Genomic DNA, 16,675 nt, shown 5'->3' on the forward strand with positions numbered 1-16,675 from the left:
AATTGTATATTTTCTTCTCCTGAAACTGAGGATATATGCCACTGATGTCTAATAGTAAATTTCAAGTTTGTTTATTTCAGAGAGGAAGGGAGAGGGAGAGATAGAAACATCAATGATGAGAGAATATCATTGATCGGCTGCCTGCTGCACGCCCCACACTGGGGGTCGAGCCTGCAATCCGGGCATGTGCTCTGACCGGGAATCGAACCATGACCTCCTGCTTCATAGGTCGAAACTCAACCACATCGGCTGGGCTCAAGTTTATTTTTAAAAATTCACTAGAGGACTCACTACAAAGGTTATAAAATGGACTATATTGGTGTCAACATCATGGCTGTGATATTGTATTAGTTTTACGAAATGTTATCATTAGGAGAAACTGGTTAAGGAATACAGGATTCTATGTATTATTTCTTTTAACTGCATGGAATCTACAACAAAAATTCTAATTAAAAAACAACTGCATGTGAATCTACAAGAAAAATTTCAATTAAAAAACAGAAGTCCAAAATAATATTTTCTCAGCAATATGCAAAAACTTTTTAGATATATTATTAAGAAAACAAGTGCATCTTTTGTTTTAAAAAAGCTATATACTCACAGTTGCTTAAATATGCATAAAAACTGAGAAGACACATACATCCTATATAATAAAAGGCTAATAGGCAAATTATCCCCTTGACCAGGAGTTAAACCAAGGGGTGGGGCCGGACTGCCAAACACTCACGGCCGCTCCCCACAGTCAGCCTGGCCAGAACGGCTCCAATCGGGGCAGGCCAGCTGGACCCCACCCGTGCACAAATACGTGCACCAGGCCTCTAGTCATATATAAGAAATTAACAGCAGGATATTTCGTGGGCAGGGGATGGGAAAACTAAGCAGATGGAAGACAAAAATGGGAACATTTTCACTTAATAGTCTTTCTTTTGCTTACTTTTCTGAACCACTATCATTTAAAATTTTTACTTACACTACTTAAATCAGGAAATGAAAAGAAGACCCAAGCTGATGATATAATTAACTGTAAAATGAGGGTTATCGTTAAGAGCTGCAGTCACTTATAAAGAATTTTAGAGTCTAGAAAAAAGTCTATGTTTATATACATTTAATGTTTATGGCTAAAGGCAGACATAAATATCTCCATCACAAAATGTAAAAGCTAGTTGTAGCTTCAACGTGAAAGGAACATGTATAAAATCAGGCTAACTAATGGAGAGAACAAGTTAGTCACCAATGATTACAACACCTTTCCATTGCTTCAACTTGAGCCAAAACAGAAAATTAAACTACCAGCTATCCTTTTAGTTTTGGTAATTGTCCAGATCTTAAAACTGTATGAAGTTAGTACTAAGAGGTAAATCTTTCTCTAAATTTAATTCAAAGTCTCCAAAGTAGAACCATTCCATTTTTTAAAATTATAAATGTACTTAATATCCATAAAATAGATCAGCAGATGGATATTAAGTAATGCTCATCTGGCACATTCATAGACAATCACTCTATCTTTTGAGGGGATGGAAGTTTAATTGACATGGCTAGGGTTTGAGCTTATGTTTCCTAGGAGATAGATAAAAGTGTTATTACATATATCACTTTGGGAAATTCCAACTATGAATTTTGACAACAATTTTATAAGAGGAGAGGAAAGGTGAAATAAAAAACAGTGTTAAAATAAAATTGCCAGCCAGAACCAGTTTGGCTCCGTGGATAGAGCGTCGGCCTGAGGACTCAAGGGTCCCAGGTTCGATTCTGGTCAAGGGCATGTACCTTGGTTGCAGGCATATCCCCAGTGCGGGGAGTGAAGGAGGCAGCTGATCGGTGTTTCTCTCTCATCGATGTTTCTAGATCTCTATCCCTCTCCCTTCCTCTCTGTAGAAAATCAATAAAACATTTAAAAAAATAAAAAATAAAAAAATTAAATTGCCAGAAGTGCTTTGTTCCACACAAAGTATGTGTAAAAGGTCTATGAGATACAATATAGCCCAGCAAAGATGGCTTTGAAAAGTGCGGCACAGATGGCAAAAAAATGGCTGACACACAAAAACATATCAGAAGGCAGAGGTCATATAAGGTTTCACACCATTATTATCCTAACTTCGGTGAAAATGAGCTCCAACATAAACTAAATTTCTGGTACTATATCATCCAATTAAGAAAAAAAAAGCAATGTTTTAGATACGTTTTTTATTTATTTAAATCCTCACCCAAGGATATATATATATTTTTTATTTTGAGAGAGTAGGAAAGAGGGAGGGAGATGAAAAGAGAATGAGACAGGGAGAGAGAAACATTGATATGAGAAAGTCACATGGGTTGGTTGCCTCCAGCATGCATCCCAACTGGGGCTAAGGACTGAACCAGAGCCCCTTTGGTATGGGGGCAGCAACTGAGCAACACTGGTCAGGGCAGGTTTCTGATACTTTAAAAGTTGCACTTTAATACAACAAATGAACTTTCTCTCTGCTAAAAAATTAACATACTAGAAATTTATTTCGTTCGTTATGAAGCTATTATCTCATTTCATAAACAAAAAACTTAATTTACCCCAAGGTGACCATCTTCCTCCTTTTCTCAACAGCAGGTAAGCCATTGATAACTGCAACCACAATAGCATTTGAATCCAAAGCCTGACTCTGCAGGTCTTCAGATTTCGGCAGAATATCACCGAAACTGCCATGTGTCAAGGCTCGGGGAGAACTGTGCCTGCTCCCAGACTGAGAGCTTCCTGGGGAAACTACAGAAAAGGAAGGGGATATTCAGATAAAAGGAAAACAAAATGTTCTCTCTCAGATTTCCACTTCAGATCTTATCATACATTTTTAAACTATAGGAAAATGCAAAAATAATTTTAAAATATATCATAATCTTTTTGATGCCAACTATTTAAAATTAAGGCATCCAGAATATGCAACCTAATGGCTGCATTTTTTTTACTGATGGCTCTAATTAATCTGTTGTGAGATCAAGGAAGTTTTGAATCACGTCTCAGCATTATGGTAGAGTCTAAAGCTATAGGTAAGATCAATTCTGAATAACAGTTTTCTACCCATGAAAATTACATTTTGAACTCTTCAAATTTACCTTCAGACAGAGGTTGACAGTCTCCCCTTGAATAGCTATTTTCCCCAGGGTCTACTGCTCTTCGCAGTGATAGACTACCTGCTATACTGGACCGAGCTGGCTTGGGTGAATTACTCTTCTTATTTGTGGCTGCAAAGACATTTAAAAACATTTCTGAATATGAAAAAATAGCACAAAACTCACTACCTAGGCAGTCAGAGAAAGGTTTAATCTTAACATGCAAGAAAGGTATTCTAGCTACTATGTAAAAAATAAACAAAACAAAACAGAGGATTCTTTGGTCCCAACTGGTTTATTAGGGATTTTATTCCAAAAGCACTCCTACTCTGCTGCTTGTGGAGCAGTGTTAACTTACAAATCTAAAAAAATAAGTAAGTAAGAAACTTCAAAAGAAAAATCATACCAGACACAGACTCTAATCTCTATGTAATTAAACTAATATTAACAATAAAAATATAATCGGTAACACTTGGAAATGGTAAAATATTATTGGTTTGGAAAGAAAATGCTTAATTAGAAATGAACCACAATTACAATGCTTTAAGATGTTTGTGGCTAAATCAGTAATTAGCAGAAATGGATGGCCTTAAAATGAATTAGAAAAAACTGATACTAAATGGCCTAACATGCAGAGACTCAAGAAGCTATAAAAAGAATTAAATTTTTAAAAAGAGCATAGATGCATTAAAAGGTAATAAACAGGTTCAGCAAGGTAGAACCATATAAAACCAATAATCAATTGTTTTTTAATCCAACAATCTGAGAATGAAATGTAAAAAACAATTCCATTTGCAAGAGCATCAAGTAGAAAACAGAGGAAAAAATTAAGCAAAGAAATGTAAGACTTGTACACTGAAAACTATCATACATTGTTGAAAGAAAAAAAAAAGATAGGAAAATACTGTGTTCGCTGATTGGGAGACTTAATACTGTTAATATGGCAGTACTCCCAAACTTGATCTACAGATTTCAACACAATCCCAATAAAACCTCTAGCTATCTTTTTTTTCCTAATGGCTGAAACTGACAAATCAATTACAAAATTCACATGAAAATGCACAAGATCCATTACACCCCCAAACCATCTTGAATGAGCACTCACAGTTCCTATTGTAAAACAATAAGCCTGGCTAGTGTGGCTCAGTGGTTGAGCATCAACCTATGAACCAGGAGGGCTTATTTCCTGGTCAGGGCTTATGCCCAGGTTTCAGGCTTGGTCCCTAGTGGGGGACGTGCAGGAGGCAGCTGATCAATGATTCTCATCATTAATGTTTCTTTCTCTCTCTCTCCTTCTTTCTCTCTCTCCCCCTCTATCCCCCTTCCTCTTTGAAATCAATAAAAATTATTTTTAAAAATAAAACTACTCATTGGAACATACAACATATTTTGAACTTGAGAATAAAAAAACTAAAGGGATTCCTAAATAGAATTGAAAAACATTACAAAAATCCTGTTATTGCTAAGGCATGGCACAGAACTTCTGGCTGGACTTCTTCCATGACAGGAAGAGATGAGGCACTGGGAACCTGGGGGCAGCCTTCTATTTCCACCCAAATAAATCTTACCACCAGACCTCATCCCCTCATGTGGCTCCCCAAAAACGCTTTTGTCACGACACTACAAGGACTCCATTTCCACCAGCAATAGTATCACAACTCCGACTCTCAACCTTTTTCAGTTCCTTCTTCACCCAACAAGCAAAGTAATTTTTGTAAAAGGTAAATCAGATAATAAATACTCCCTGATATCTATTCTTCAAAGACTTCCTCCTAAAACCAGAATAAAACACAAAACTCTTTATTGAGGTCTTACCAAAAACCCTACCTGAGCTAGATCCTGCCTACCTCTCTGCTTATCTCCTATTATTCTACCCTGTGCTGTGTTCACCATATTCAGCCATAGGTCTTCCTTTGAGCCTACAAATATGCAGAGCAAATCCCTTATCAGTGACTTTGCATTTTCTGTTGTTTACCCAGAACACTTCCAACAGATCTTTGCATGGCTGTCACTTTTTTTTTTTTTTAAATCTTTATTGTTCAGATTATTACATTTGTTCCTCTTTTTTCCCCCCATAACTCCCCTCCTTCCAGCTCCCACCCCACCCTCCACCCTCACTCCCCACCCACTGAGTTCATCCATAGGTGCATGATTTTTGTCCAGTCACTTCCCGCATCTCCCACACCCCTTTTCCCCCAAGAATAGTCAGTCCATTCCCTTTCTATGTCCCTGATTCATTATAGTCACCAGTTCATTCTGTACATCAGGTTATTTATTCACTTGATTCTTAGATTCATTTGTTGATAGATGCATATTTGTTGTTCATAATTTGTATCTTTACCTTTTTCTTCTTCTTCCTCTTCTTAAAGGATACCTTTCAGCATTTCATATAATACTGGTTTGGCGGTGATGAACTCCTTTAGTTTTTCCTTATCTGTGAAGCTCTTTATCTGACCTTCAATTCTGAATGATAGCTTTGCTGGATAAAGTAATCTTGGTTGTAGGTTCTTGGTATTCAGCACTTTGAATATTTCTTGCCATTCCCTTCTGGCCTGCAAAGTTTCTGTTGAGAAATCAGCTGACAGTCGTATGGGTATTCCCTTGTAGGTAATTGAGCCTCTTTCTCTTGCTGCTTTTAAGATTTTCTCTTTGTCTTTTGCTCTTGGCATTTTAATGATGATGTGTCTTGGTGTGGTCCTCTTTGGATTCCTTTTGTTTGGGGTTCTCTGCGCTTCTTGGACCTGTAAGTCCATTTCTTTCTCCAGGTGGGGGAAGTTTTCTGCCATTATTTCTTGAAATAGGTTTTCAATATCTTGCTGTCTCTCATCTTCTGGCACTCCAATGACTCTGATATTAGTCCGCTTAAAGCTGTCCCAGAGGCTCCTTACACTATCTTCACACTTTCGGATTCTTTTTTCATTTTGCTTTTCCAATTGGGTGTTTTTTGTCGAATCTTTGGTTTGATTCTTGTGCTCCTCTGGTCTGCTATTGGGTATAATATTCTTTATTTCAGTCCGTGTATGCTTACTTTCTAATTTCTTTATCGTAGCATCGAGGGTCTCATTAGTTTTCGTGAGGCTCTGCACAAATTTATGGCAAGCCCTCAAAATTGCGATTCTTAGCTCCATATCCTCCATTTCTGTCATGTTTTTTTGTCTCCGCATCTTTTATGCTTTCTTGGTGCACCCCCTTGTGGTCTCTGTGCGCAGTCTTGTTCTAGCCAAGCCTTAATTGTTGTAGTTAACACTAGAGGGATTTGACCACCTGGCCGACTGGACTGGCGGTGGAAATCAGCTGTGGGAAAACTTCAGTCCTCAGGGGAGGCGCTAGTCCAGCCCTTGCCTGAGGCGATCGGCAAATGGCTGTGCGCAGGGTTTGGGCGGGGCGGGCTCAACAGGGCGGGGGGAGGGAGCAGCTATGGCCGCTCTCAGTCCGTCCCCAGGGGCTCTGCCTCTCTGTCCCAGCAATCGCTGCAAACCTCGGAGGGGCCGTAGCCAGACAGTCCCGCTTCTCCCGTTTGAGTCTGGGTCCCTAGAGACTCGCCCGGATCTGTAGCCCAGAGTCTGAGACTCGCTCCTGAGTGAAAACGACAATCGCGCCCTCAGCCGCCAGCCCGCTTTGCGCGCGCACCCTCACCACCGCACCGCCGTACCTTTAAATTTTCCACACTGCGCCTCCGCTGAGCGTCGGAATGCTGTTGTTTTTGCTTCTAGTTGAAGAGACTCTCCTCAGCCAGCCTTCCCGTGGTTCTGGTTGATGTCCGCTCCGACTTTTAGTTGTATTTTTGAAGTGGTTGTCCACGGCGGCAGTCTCCGGTGTTTACCTATGCCGCCATCTTCGATTTTCTCGGCTGTCACTTTCTTAACCTTCAGGTCTCAGTTCAAATGTTGCTTCCTCAGACTTTCTCTGACTACCCTAACTAAAGGAGCACATTCCTCACCTGTCCTTTCCACCCACTCTTCTGTTGTTTCCTTTATAGCACTCTTTACTTTTTATCAACTGCAATTATCTTTACTTCTTTACATATTTTAATGTCCAATCCCGACCATATAAGTACATGAATGCAAGATCCATAAGGTTAAGGTTTTTGTGTTAGTTATTGCCCAGTACAGAATAAGCAATCAAGAAATGTTAGCTCTATTATACAGTTGAAAATATAGTCTGTTTTATTTTTTGTTAATCCTCACTGGAGGATATTTTTTCCATTGACTTTTAGATTGTGAAAAGGAGGGAGGAAGGGGCAGAGAGAAACATGAATGTGAGAGAAACACATCAATTGGTTGCCTTGTGCATGTGCCCCAACTGGGCCAGGAATCAAACCTGAGACCCTTTGGTGCTCAGGCTGATGCTCTAACCACTGAGTACAACAGCCAGGGCAAAAATATAATCTGTTTTAGACAGGAGAAAGGGTGGTATATATGTATCTGAAGTCTCAATTCATTGTAAGAGAGATTTTAAAGTATTATTACTCTGAAAATAACCTGTCCTCTAGCTTCCCAAATGACATGTGGAGAAAAGACACTAACAGGCTCGTTTTCACTTACAGTTTCGTATGTAGCAACTGGCAACTGATGACTTTGCCAAGAGCTCCATTCCCAAATCCTGTAATCTGCCAGAGTTTTCAGTTCCACATGCAGCCAGAGCTGCCTGGTCAGCAGAAAAAAGGCTTGTCTGCATGTCTCCAGAAGGAGCATTGCTGCTTTTTATTTCTGAGAGTGGATTCTTTACATCAGTCTTCATACATCGAACTTCAGCCATTTGAGTTTTCAGTCTTTTTAGCATCTTTAAGTCAGAGGGAACTCGCCACATTGCCTGCTGTTTCCTTTGATCTTTATCTTTTCGACAATATGAAACTTGAGAGAGAGAGAGAGAGAGAGAGAGAGAGAGAGAGAGAGAGAGAGAGAGAGAACTCATGTTAATATAGACGTTAACATTAATAAAACCATTCTGGCCCTAGCTGGTTTGGCTCAGTGGATAGAGCATCTGCCTGTGGACTGAAGGGTCCCAGGTTTGATTCCGGCCAAGGGCACATGACCGGGTTGCCGGCTTGATCCCCAGTAGGGGGCGTGCAAGAGGCAGTCAATCAATGATTTCCTCTCATCATTGATGCTTCTCTCTCCCCCTTCCTTCCTCTCTGAAATCAATAAAAATATAAAAAATAAAACCATTCTGCATTGTGAAATATGCAAATTTGATGTGTAAATAAGCTACTTTAGGTGGTGTCAACAATAAATGTATGTATTACATGCCATTAATTAAATAGTCACAAATATCTTAGTATTATTCATACCTTCAAAGTTAGAATCTGGGTCACATTATAATCACCCAAATCTGTACTAATATTGAACTCTAAAGTTTAAAAATCTGCACTACTTCCTGTGCTTTCTTCTTTACATTTCTCTTTTCTCAAATTTTCTACACTGAAGTTTTATTATATTCACTAGAGGGCTGGTGCACCAAATTCGTGAACTCGGGGGTGGGGGGTGTCCCTCAGCCCAGTCTGCACCCTTCCGCAGTCTGGAGAGTCCTCAGGGGATGTCCAACTGACTTCTTAGGCTCGCTCCCACAGTGGGCCTAAGCCGGCAGTCAGACATCCTTAGCGCTGCCACAGAGGTGGGAGAGGCTCCTGCCACCGCTGCTGGGCTCACCAGCCATGAGCCTGGCTTCTGGCTGAGCAGCACTCCCCCTGTGGGAGTGCCTTGACCACCAGGGGGCAGCTTCTGCATTGAGTGTCTGCCCCCTGGTGGTCACTGTGGGTCATAGTGACTGGTCATTTTGCCATCGGGCCCAAAACCAGCTCTCCGACATCCCCCGAAGGGTCCTGGATTGCGAGAGAGCGCAGGCCTGGCCGAGGGACCCCACTGGTGCACGATCATGGCCGAGGAGGGATGCAGGAGGTTGGCCAGCCAGGGAGGGACCGCGGGAGGGTTCCAGGGTGTGTCTGGCCCATCTTGCTCAGTCCCGATAGGCCAGACCCCAGCAGCAAGCTAACCTACCAGTCAGAGCGTCTGCCCCCTGGTGGTCAGTGCACGTCATAGTGACTGGTTGACTCTCTGCCCCCTAGTGGTTAGTGCATGTCATAGTGAGCGGTTGAGCAGCCTTAGCATATCATTAGCATATTACCCTTTGATTGGTTGACTGAATGACCGGACAGTATATTAGGCTTTTATTATATAGGATAATTTTAAAACATAGCCAACTACTTAGCCAAATCTGATATAAAAATATATATATATTCTAACTAAATTCAAAATGTTGATTTACCTAAGTACTAGCCAAGCATATGTCGTTATTAAGTGCCATGGAACATCACAAAAGAATAGTTCCCTGCCACTGAGTCTACAGCCACTAAAGTAACAATGTTTTCTTTCTTTCCAGAGTAAGTAGTTGAAGCTGTTTTTAACTTTCCCCCCTACCCAAATATTAAAATGAAAGCTATGAGCAAGGAAAATATACTTTCCTCTCAGGAAGGAAAAGAGCTAAATATTTTGGAAATCAAAGAACATTATGGCTGACTTAAAGCAAAATGAAACTAAGCCAAAAAAACACACACAAAACACAATACCTGTACACACATAACACATCCCCAAATGGGGCCAACAGGCACTCAAACCAGACAAAGAACAAGTCCTTTATTAGCAGAAATGGCTACAACAGCCTTCTGCCATAAAAGAGGACATACAGTAAAAGGTAGGTGCTGTAGTGTATCAGCCATTTCCCCTTACACAAAAAGGATTCAGACTGTGTTCAGGTATCAGGTGAGCAGCAATGTGCTCAGGGAGGTTAGGTCCCTCCCTTTGGCTCCAATAGATATGGGTCCAGGACTGGTCTAAGCTCATTTCTCTTTGATAGTGGACATAAGACTCAGTCTCAACCAAAAGACTGGGGGGAAGGTGAAGAGAAGTAACTTCTGGGAAGATTTTCTATCATGATTTGTTGTATTTATTTAACAAACATCTATGAAGTGAGTATCAAATATTTTTAAAACATTAAATCATTTAATCCTCTCATATCAATCCTCTGAGGTAAGTACTATTACCTCCATTTTATAAATGAGGAAAGACACATAAAGGTTACCCAACATAATACTCAAGGTAACACAGCTAATAAGCAAAAGAATTATTGTATTATTTTCCATACAAACAACTGTAAACCTAGTTCTGCCCCATCCTGTATTTGTTGGATAGTTTCAAACTCTGATTTTTCTTTGGAATATGCTACTAAAAGTAAAGTTACATGATTCAAAGATAGAAATATTTTTGAGCCCAGCCGCAGTGGTTCAATGGTTGAGCGTCAACCTATGAACCAGAAGGTCACAGGTTTGATTCCCGGTCAGAGCACATGCCTAGGTTGTGGGCTCGATTCCCAGTGTGAGACTTGCAGGAGGCAACCAATCAATGATTCTCTCTCATTGATGATTTATCTCTCTCTCCCTCTCTTTCTGAAATCAATAAAAATATATTAAAAAAAGAAATATTCTGAACCTACTATAAAATTTTCCTTCAAAAAGGTCAAACCAATATACATTCCTACTTCCAGAACCAGAACTTGTCTGTTTCACTAGGTCTTTGCAAATATTGCCCACAGTTTTCTACAATAAAAACGCCTCAGAAAAAAATATAAAATCATATACAATGTGGTAAGTGCTACAAAAGTACAAATATAATACAAAATGTACTTGGGAATCATAGATAAAAGCAATTGTTTCATAAGTTGGTTTTAAGCCTACAGAAAGTATACCTTAGAAAGGAAAGGGCCTAACTTAATCCAACCTCTGAGAGTCCATTCCCCACTAGGTAGAAGAGCTCTAATTCTCTGATTTCTATATGGAGGCTCTACCTTAGACTTTGTTTGAAAAATGAGTTCCACTGCTTTAAAGAATCAAAATCATTGTTTTAAGCCACGGATTTAATTTGTATAGTGCTGTTGTTTAAGAAGGTAGGAAAATGTTTGGTATATTTTTTAAAAGCTTTCCAACAAAAATAGTTTTTAAAATGTGTCATTTAAAGGTAAATCCTTAGCTATTCAAAATGACCATGCCATAGTGTTTCAAAAAGTCCAACTTTGATTATAACTTTAATATGTATGTGTATACACTGTATTGCAGTAACACAAATGTAATTTCTCTTCAACAAATAACCTTTGTACCTAAACACTGCTGCTAGCTGGTTTAGGTTTTTAGGCTATTGAACATCAAAGTGTGAGTAAACCATCTTTTCTATATTCAACTTAGAGTTCCACTTGGAAGTTACGGTATTCATGAGTTGTGCAAAACTCTAAGTCCACTCACAAAGAGGAAAACTGTATTTCATATGGATCAAACTGTCAATTACATACAATTTAAAGGGCAAACCATTAAAAAAACCAATCCTCCTTACAGGCATTTTGACATTATTTTCACACAAAATACCTTTGAACAGTAACAAAATATTAATATGATTAATATAAATGTCATTTTATGACTTACAATGAAAAGATCAATTTGCTACCGAAATATACTGTATTTGGAATAAGAGTTCTTTTGGGGAACCACGAAAAAGGAAAATCACTGTTAATATTTTACCTGTGGGCTGCAATAGTGAAGCAGGTGGGCGAGGTTGTAAGCCCCACAAATTTTCCATACTGTTCCGGCCCTTAAGGTCCAACAAATGCATTAAAATGAAAGGATCAATGTCTAATAAATTACTTGTAGTAGCAGAACATAAGTGTGTTCTTCTTGACATTCTACTACTGGCACCAACATAGCCATGGTTACCACCTGCAAAAGAAAAAAAAAAAAATACAGAAAGTGCATGCTATATATGTGTACAAATTTAAGTATACTTAAAAGAAAAAAGTAAACTGCTTGATGTTTGAATACTTGTCTCTTAGGACTTTATTTTCATAAGAAGCAGCACAATGAAGAAACCAGATTGCCGTAGAGGTGTACACAAGCACAGTGGCTGAGCACTGGCCTCATTACTATCCAGAATTCGGGAGCAACCCTCAAACTCATCCTGAGCCCTAGAAATAAAAAAGTGACAATGTATACAGTATATACAATTAGTGGAATGAGAATTAGGAAAAGCTAACATATTTCATAACCCAGTGGTCTTGGATGAAAGACAAATCTCCATAGTATAACAGATTCCAAGAACTAGACACCAAAATAGGAATCTTCTCCAGGTCTCTGGACAGCAAACTGTACACATCTATGACATGTGTGGTAGACTTTTTTTCTAGCTTAAGTACTACAACACAAGTTGAAGTTTTTAGACCGAACTTGTTACTGACTGATGGCATAGTACAGACTGTGAGCAAATGTCCTATTTATATCACCTATGTTGAACTAAGCTTTAAGCCAAGAAAACCACCTGACTTTTCTCTAGTACCTAGTACAATGCCTAGCAATATTGGATTATGACAGTATTCAGTTTCAGTTAAGTGCTCAGTAAATATTTGGTGAATGAATAATTGAAAAAATATAACCTCTGCTTACCCAGAGTGTCTAAAAATGTTATATATAAGAATTTCCCTACAATACAGTTTGAGCCAAAACCGGTTTGGCTCAGTGGATAGAGCATCGGCCTGCGAACTGAAAGGTCCCAGGTTCGATTCCGGTCAAGGGCATGTACCTGGGTTGCGGGCACATCCCCAGTGGGAGATGTGCCGGAGGCAGCTGATCGATGATTCTCTCTCATCGATGTTTCTAACTCTCTATCTCTCTTCCTTCCTCTCTGTAAAAAATCAATAAAATATATATATTTAAAAAAAAAAAAACAACCCAAAAAAACAATAGTTTGAGAGGAAATCAGATTTAACTTAAAAAAAAAAAAAAGTCTGCCCTAGCCGGTTTGGCTCAGTGGATAGAGCATCGGCCTGTGGATTGAAGGGTTCCACCAGGTTCAATTCCGGCCAAGTGCACATGCCTGGGTTGTGGGCTCAATCCCCAGTGTGGGGTTTGCAGGAAGCAGCCAGTCAATGATTCTCTCTCATCATTGATGTTTCTATCTATCCCTCTCCCTTCCTCTCTGAAATAAATAAAAAAATTTTAAAAAGGCTGAAAGCCCTAGCCACTTTGGTTCAGTGGATAGAGCATCGGCCTGCAGACCGAAGGGTCCCAGGTTCAATTCTGGCCAAGGGCACATGCCGGGTTGCAGGCTCGATCCCCAGTAGGGTGTGCAGGAGGCAGCCAATCAATGATCCTCTCTCATCATTGATGTTTCTATCTTTACCTCTTCCTTCCTCTCCAAAATCAATTAAGAAATATATTGAAAAAAGAAAAGGCTGAAAATATTCAGTAACCTTGACGTAGTACACTCATCTTCCATTTTATACCAAGATGGCCTCTGAATTTTTATGCACTATTTAGAACCTTAAAAATTACATTGAAAACTTAGTAATAAAGTGTATTTACTCAATGTTTATGTGAAAAATATTAAATGATCCCTATTATACTGTTTAAAGTGCTAGGAATACAAAATTCTGACACACATTATATTGCTTCATGGAGTTCAGAGGTGAAAAGCAAAATAGCTATATAAGCAATAAGAATAATGTTTAGCATAGGTTAAATAGGTTCTACAGATTCTAATTGGTTAATTTGAGAAAGCAGAAAAGATACCCAGGGCAAGCAGTCCAGGAGGGCTTCCAGTAAGAAATGAAATAAAAGCAAAAATAAGAAGGTAGAAGGAACAACACGTTGGGAAGCAAAGATGTGAGAAATACCATGGCACATCTGATGGGCTGAAAAATGATGCAGAGGAGTGTAAGCAGGCTAAAGAAATGAGCAGAAGCCAGCACATAAAGGACCTTCTACACCACATTAATGAGTCTGGATTTTATCCATAAGTAACTGGAATCCAATAAAGGGTTTTAATTAGAGAAGTTACATGATCAGATATCAATTTGAAGGAAAAATCACACCCATTCTGAACTCATGCTGTAGGAAACAGAATGAAGGGGAGCAATAATTGATATGAGGAACCCAGATGAGAGGCTATTTTGAAAGACAGTAGCCTAGAATCTCACAGACTTTTATAAGTAAACTAGAGGCTGGGTGCATGAAATTAATACACTGGAGGGGGGGGTGTCCCCCTCAGCCTGGTCTGCGCTCTCTCACAGTCCAGGACCCCTTGGATGATGTCTGCCTGCTGGCTTAGGCCCAATCTCCCCCTGGGGATCAGGCCTAAGCCAACAGGCGAACATCCCTCTCGCAGTCCGGGATCCCTTGGTCCTTACCACCTGCCTGATCACTGCTCCTTACTGCTTGGCTCACTGCTCCCTAGTGCTGTCATGGAGGCAGGAGAGGCTCCCGCCACTGCTGCTGCACTTGGCAGCCGTGAGCCTGGCTTCTGGCTGAGCGGCACTCACCCTGTGGGAGCATACTGACTACCACGAGGCAGCTCCTGCGCCGAGTGTCTGCCCCCTTGGTGGTCAGTGTGCAACACAGTGACGAGTCGTTCTGGTCATTCCACCGTAAAGGCCACTTAGGCTTTATTATATAGATGAGATAAGGTACACAAAGTGCATTTGCCTAGTACATGAGTATATGTCAAATAGCTATTATTATTATTTTAAGAGCTAGTGGCTGCCACATATTAAAATATGATATGGTCAAAAAAGAACAAAGGGAAGACAGAATGGCTTGTGGGCTTGGCCCTTGTACCCGGAAGTCCTGCAGCAGCTGAATCTTCCATCAGTTCTCCCTCTTCCAATTCCATGTTGTTGTATTCCACATCATTTTCTCCAGACCTAAGAATACACAAAATTCATTATTCCCACAAAGTTAAGTAAAATTAACATTATTTATCACACCTCAATGAATTTTATAACAATAATGCACAGCTTTCTCTTGTGAAGACAGATATTACTAAATACAAAAATGAAGAAAAAATGGTCATTATCACATGTATAGTTAGTAGTAATAGTCAAACTACCTTTAAAAAATACCAAAATAGCTTGGAAACATTTAATTTTTAAAAGAGAAAATCTGAGAACCATTGTAGAGCAAAAGATTATAGCTTTAAATAATATGTCCTTAATGATAGTAAATTAGGCTTAAAATACTACATTTTAGCCTTAGCTTGTCTGGCTCAGTGGATAGAGCGTTGGCCTGCAGACTTGAGGGTTTCAAGTTCGATTATGGTCAAGGGCATGTACCTCGGTTGCAGGCTCGATCCTGGTCCAGGGCCATGTGCAGAAGGCAACTAATCCATGTGTCTGTCTCACATGGATGTTTCTCTTTTTCTGTCTCCCCTCTCCCCCCACTCTCTCTAAAAATCAATGGAAAAATATCTTCAGGTGAGGAATAACAAACAAAGCACCACTACATTTTAAGGTTAAAAAAGTAAGATGCTCAAATTACTGCATATATTAAATATTTTCCTAAAATATTATTTCAGAATAAATGGTAATATCCCCTTATCAAAGTCCTCAAAGTATATCATACCAAAAAACACTATTACCTTGTTTTATTTTTTTATATATAAATTTTTATTGATTTCAGAGAGGAAGAGGGAGTAAGAGATAGAAACATCAATGATGAGAGAGAATCATTGACTGGCTGCCTCCTGCACGCCCCCCACTGCAAATCGAGCCTGCAACCCAGGCATATGCCAGGACTCTTTAGTCCGCAGGCTGACACTCTATCCACTGAGCCAAACCAGCTAGGGCTTTTCGAATCTTTTTGCTATTTTGTTGGTATTTCCTTTGAAAAATGGGCTGATGCCAGGGCTGGAACAGAGAAAGTACAAGGTGAACCTGGAGTGTCTTTTAGTGCCAGAAAATAAGAAAGTGCTTTAAAAATTATGAGGACATCTCAAAGGACAGAGGAGTTATCTTTTTAACAGGCTCCCATTGGCTAAATCTTAGATAATCTGAGTAATAAATTATGATAATAAATGGGTTAAATTATTTAATAATATAAGAATCTGTGAGTCCATACTAATGAAATTAATCAATTAATTAATAGGGAAAGTTCTTCCTTAAAGTAAAATTCCAACTAAGTGCAGAATGAATAATGGTATCATCATTTGGCAATCAACACAGTAATCTTTTCCAAGCTAGTATCAATGGATGCTAAAATTAATGGACAAAAGTACAATGAGAAAAAGTTATTTACAGTCTCAAATTATGTTCCCAAGAGATATTTATTAATCACAAAAGGAAAAAGTCAAAATTGTAGAGAAGGGAAATCAGGAAGACACCCTCTTAACTAAGTATCTAAGTTAATCAATCCTAAAGGGACAGATTAAAGACATGCCTCCACTTCCCCCTCATACAATATACTGAAAAAATTACCTCACCACTTCTGTAGTGTTCTTCCCAAAGGTGCATAACCTCAGTCTAATGGTGAGGAAACATCAGACAATTGCAAATTGAAGATTTTCTATAAAATAACTGTTATGTATTTCTCAAAAGTGTCAAAGGCATATAAAACAAAGTAAAAAGAAAATGATATAAAAGACTAAGTGACCCAGTTTGGGGCAAACTAAAGAGACTTAACTAAAAGCAACATTTGATCCTGCACTGGATCCTAAACCAAAGGACATCACTGAATGCAAATTTTTTAAAATATACTTTATTGATTTTTTACAGAGAGGAAGAGAGAGGGATA

At 39.3% G+C, this 16,675-nt stretch overlaps 1 protein-coding gene across 12 annotated transcripts in view; it reads right to left on the minus strand.

Annotated features, from left to right (window-relative positions):
• Positions 1–16,675, minus strand: part of TRIM37 (tripartite motif containing 37) — a 173,010-nt gene that overhangs the window by 108,431 nt on the left and 47,904 nt on the right. For all 12 annotated transcript variants that reach the window (XR_011468499.1, XM_070395335.1, XM_070395333.1 and 9 more), the window contains exons 17-21: positions 14,726–14,811; positions 11,642–11,836; positions 7,623–7,931; positions 3,082–3,210; positions 2,545–2,734 (exon numbers count right to left, since the gene is read on the minus strand). Coding sequence is in view for 11 of the 12 variants with exons in the window: in XM_070395335.1 (XP_070251436.1) it covers positions 2,545–2,734; positions 3,082–3,210; positions 7,623–7,931; positions 11,642–11,836; positions 14,726–14,811 (909 nt within the window). In the remaining variant the exon portion in view is untranslated. The remainder of the gene's footprint in view (positions 1–2,544; positions 2,735–3,081; positions 3,211–7,622; positions 7,932–11,641; positions 11,837–14,725; positions 14,812–16,675) is intronic.

The sequence above is a fragment of the Myotis yumanensis genome, unplaced genomic scaffold (genome assembly GCF_028538775.1).
Source record: "Myotis yumanensis isolate MYYU_CA2020_CCGP unplaced genomic scaffold, mMyoYum1.0.hap1 SCAF_16, whole genome shotgun sequence".
NCBI lineage: Eukaryota > Metazoa > Chordata > Mammalia > Chiroptera > Vespertilionidae > Myotis > Myotis yumanensis.